Raw genomic sequence first — 2838 nt, 5'->3', positions numbered from 1 at the left:
CACAGCGTCAATCATAACTTTCGGGGCTTGCACCCGATAACTAGGACTTCCTAGGAGATCACCCATCCCAGATCGCCTCTGGCTCAAGTGTGCTTAACTGTGGAGTCTTCCCCACAATCAAGCCCACTTAGCTTGCTACCCCATTTGGAAAACCTTAGCAAAGTATTGTGCGTCATGAACCATTCAAGTAGAGTTCCCTTCACTCTTTTGAATTAGGTATTGGGGTTTTCACAGTGCATTCTATTAGATATCATTTTGGGATTCAATAATTTTTCAATCATATTCTTTCTGGTTTGTCCTGATGATGGACCCCCTTTGGGGTTTGAAACGTTGGCAGAATGAACTGAAAACTGTGGATAATTCGGATCATGAAACTACAAAAAACTTCCACAGAAGCTTAAAATCTAACATAAGTCATTCATCTATGACCATTTCCATGAGAGGTAGTCGTAACTGACTAATTTCTCATGATTTTTGAATAGTCCACTTAGTAGTCATTCATCTATGAGCATTTCCATGAGAGATAGTCGTAACTGACTAATTTCTCATGATTTTTGAATAGTCCACTTAGCACTCATTGCATTGGGTGATGCTCACAGGGGTGAAGAACTGGGATTGAAACTAGTGAAATGAATCACATAGCGTCAATCATAACTTTCGGGGCTTGCACCTGGTAAACCGGACTTCCCAGGAGGTCATTTATCTAATATAATGCACTGTGAAAACCTCAATACTTAAAAATATATTCTTAAATTGAATATATATATATATATATATATATATATATATATATATATATATATATATATATATTCATTACTTTTTAATTGATTTTATTTTAAATTTAATTAATAAATATTTTAATTATAAATTTTAATTATTAAATAGTCCATGAGACTTTGGATTGACAGTGAATGGATGCACTATTAAGGCACTCCTTGCAATAAATTACTCCTGTAGATACTTACCTACCAAAAAAATTAATTATTAAATTTATGCTTTCCCAAAATTTTAAAACTTTATTTTTATATTCAAAAATACATTTTGCGTGATATATACCAATGGTGTAACAAATTCGAACAAATAAGTAATAATTTAAAAGTTTAATTAAAACCTATAACTTTTAGCATCCACAGTATTCAAACCATTACCCGTGCTTTTTGAAAAAAATTGGTGTCGCTAGTCTCCGCATCTATGTCTGTGCATGGTTGACACGCTTTCAAGGTTTTGGCGACATCTGTCCAGAGCCGTCTCACTCAAGGAAAGATGTGTCCATCTCAGGTGCTCCCCTCCCTCATATTTATAAACGATCCTCCCCTTCACTGGTTCCCACGATTGCAGCACCACCAATCACAGCACTGCATTACCCTTGAAGCACAGGTCGATCAATCTTCACACTCTTATTCTCAGCGATGGCGGAACAATACAAGCAATATGGTCAGGAGAAGGCCGAACAAGCTCAACAAACAACTCAAGTAACGATTTAACTCTCTCATTCATTCTCTTAAGTCTCTGCATTTTTTAAAACTTTGTGTTACTGTTATTGATGTTATTGCTGGTATTCTATATTTTGTTTTGCAAAGGATGTAATGGGGACTGCTCAACAGAAGACTTCTGATGCAGCCACTGCTACTCAACAGAAAGGTGGTCAGATGAGGGATATGACTCAAGAGAAGGCTTCTCAAGGGACTGAAGCGACCAGGGGAATGGGTCAGTCCATGATGGGAAAAGCCCAAGAAGGCAAAGAACAAACTGGCTCTTTCTTCCAACAGGTGGTTCATAATTAATATTGTATGGTTGGGTTTTATTTTTTTTCAATGCGGTTTATATTAGGTGACCGTCCACAGAATTATTTCGCTAGAGATCACTTTCTAGACTTATTAGTAGGGCTTTAAGATTGTAGATCTCATGAGCCTAACTTCAAAAGTATAGATCCGTCACCTCCTCATTAACAAAATATTTTTACACCAATTGAGCTAACCCTTAGGCTATTAGGCTATATTCTTGGATTTTATAAGAGCTCATTGAAAAGATTAAACATTAAATTGGAAGGTCCCATTTCATTTTGAATGTATTGAAAATAATTGAGTTTGCATGATGTTAATGCAGGCGGGGGATAATGCTAAGGGTGCTACACAGAGTTTCATGGACGCTGTGAAGAAACCCTTTGGTGGTAGCCAGTAACAACCAGGGCAAGCACAACAAGTGAAGTGAGGACTGCGGTACCATGCTAAGCCTTTATGTTGTGAAGGCAGATTGTAATAATTCTCCATTTTTGTCGATAATAAAATTTGATAGTAATAACAAGCAGATGATTCGGAATCTTAGACTCTGGATATGAGACTTGACAATCTGGACATGGGACTCGGAATATTTGAGGCTCTGGATATTTGTAATCATGATGTTTCTCGTCTTTCTGCGAGACTTTGCATTCAGGAATACATATGTTTAATATTTCAATTATGAGGTCTATATTGAGTTCATCTATTTATGTATTTGCAGTTTGTTTTTCTCTCTCTCTCCAGAATCATTTTTTATAATTGTGGAAGTTTTCAAAATGGATTATGCCACTTTGAAGTCCTTCGTTTTCCAAAAAATGGCTACATAAATAATTATGTAGGTTCCGTTTCCGTTCCTATAATCTGTTTTTACCAAACAAATTCCAAGTTATGATTAGTTTATCCACTTTCATTATCACTTATATACCATAACAGATCGTTAAAATACTTTTCTTTCGTCGTTACTTATGAAAATGGTATGAATTACGCGCCAGAACAAGGAGACTTTGTAAAACGCTGATCCTATCATAAATAATTTCCATAAAAATATTCGTAATTT

The 2838-nt window shown here is 35.8% G+C and overlaps 1 protein-coding gene across 1 annotated transcript; it reads left to right on the top strand.

Moving 5' to 3' along the window:
- The first annotated feature begins 1345 nt into the window (after positions 1-1345).
- Positions 1346-2405, top strand: LOC149246481 (uncharacterized). Its single transcript, XM_089455701.1, has 3 exons — positions 1346-1475; positions 1584-1772; positions 2110-2405. The coding sequence occupies exons 1-3, from the start codon at positions 1413-1415 to the stop codon at positions 2182-2184; spliced, it is 327 nt and encodes a 108-aa protein (XP_089311827.1). The 5' UTR covers positions 1346-1412; the 3' UTR covers positions 2185-2405.
- The last annotated feature ends 433 nt before the right edge of the window (positions 2406-2838 follow it).

The sequence above is a fragment of the Pinus tabuliformis genome, chromosome 7, assembly GCF_031772625.1.
Source record: "Pinus tabuliformis cultivar Carrire ecotype Pingquan chromosome 7, CPIR1, whole genome shotgun sequence".
NCBI classification, from domain to species: domain Eukaryota; kingdom Viridiplantae; phylum Streptophyta; class Pinopsida; order Pinales; family Pinaceae; genus Pinus; species Pinus tabuliformis.
The sequence above is the reverse complement of the archived record's forward strand: the minus strand, read 5'-3'. Positions and strand labels throughout refer to the sequence as shown.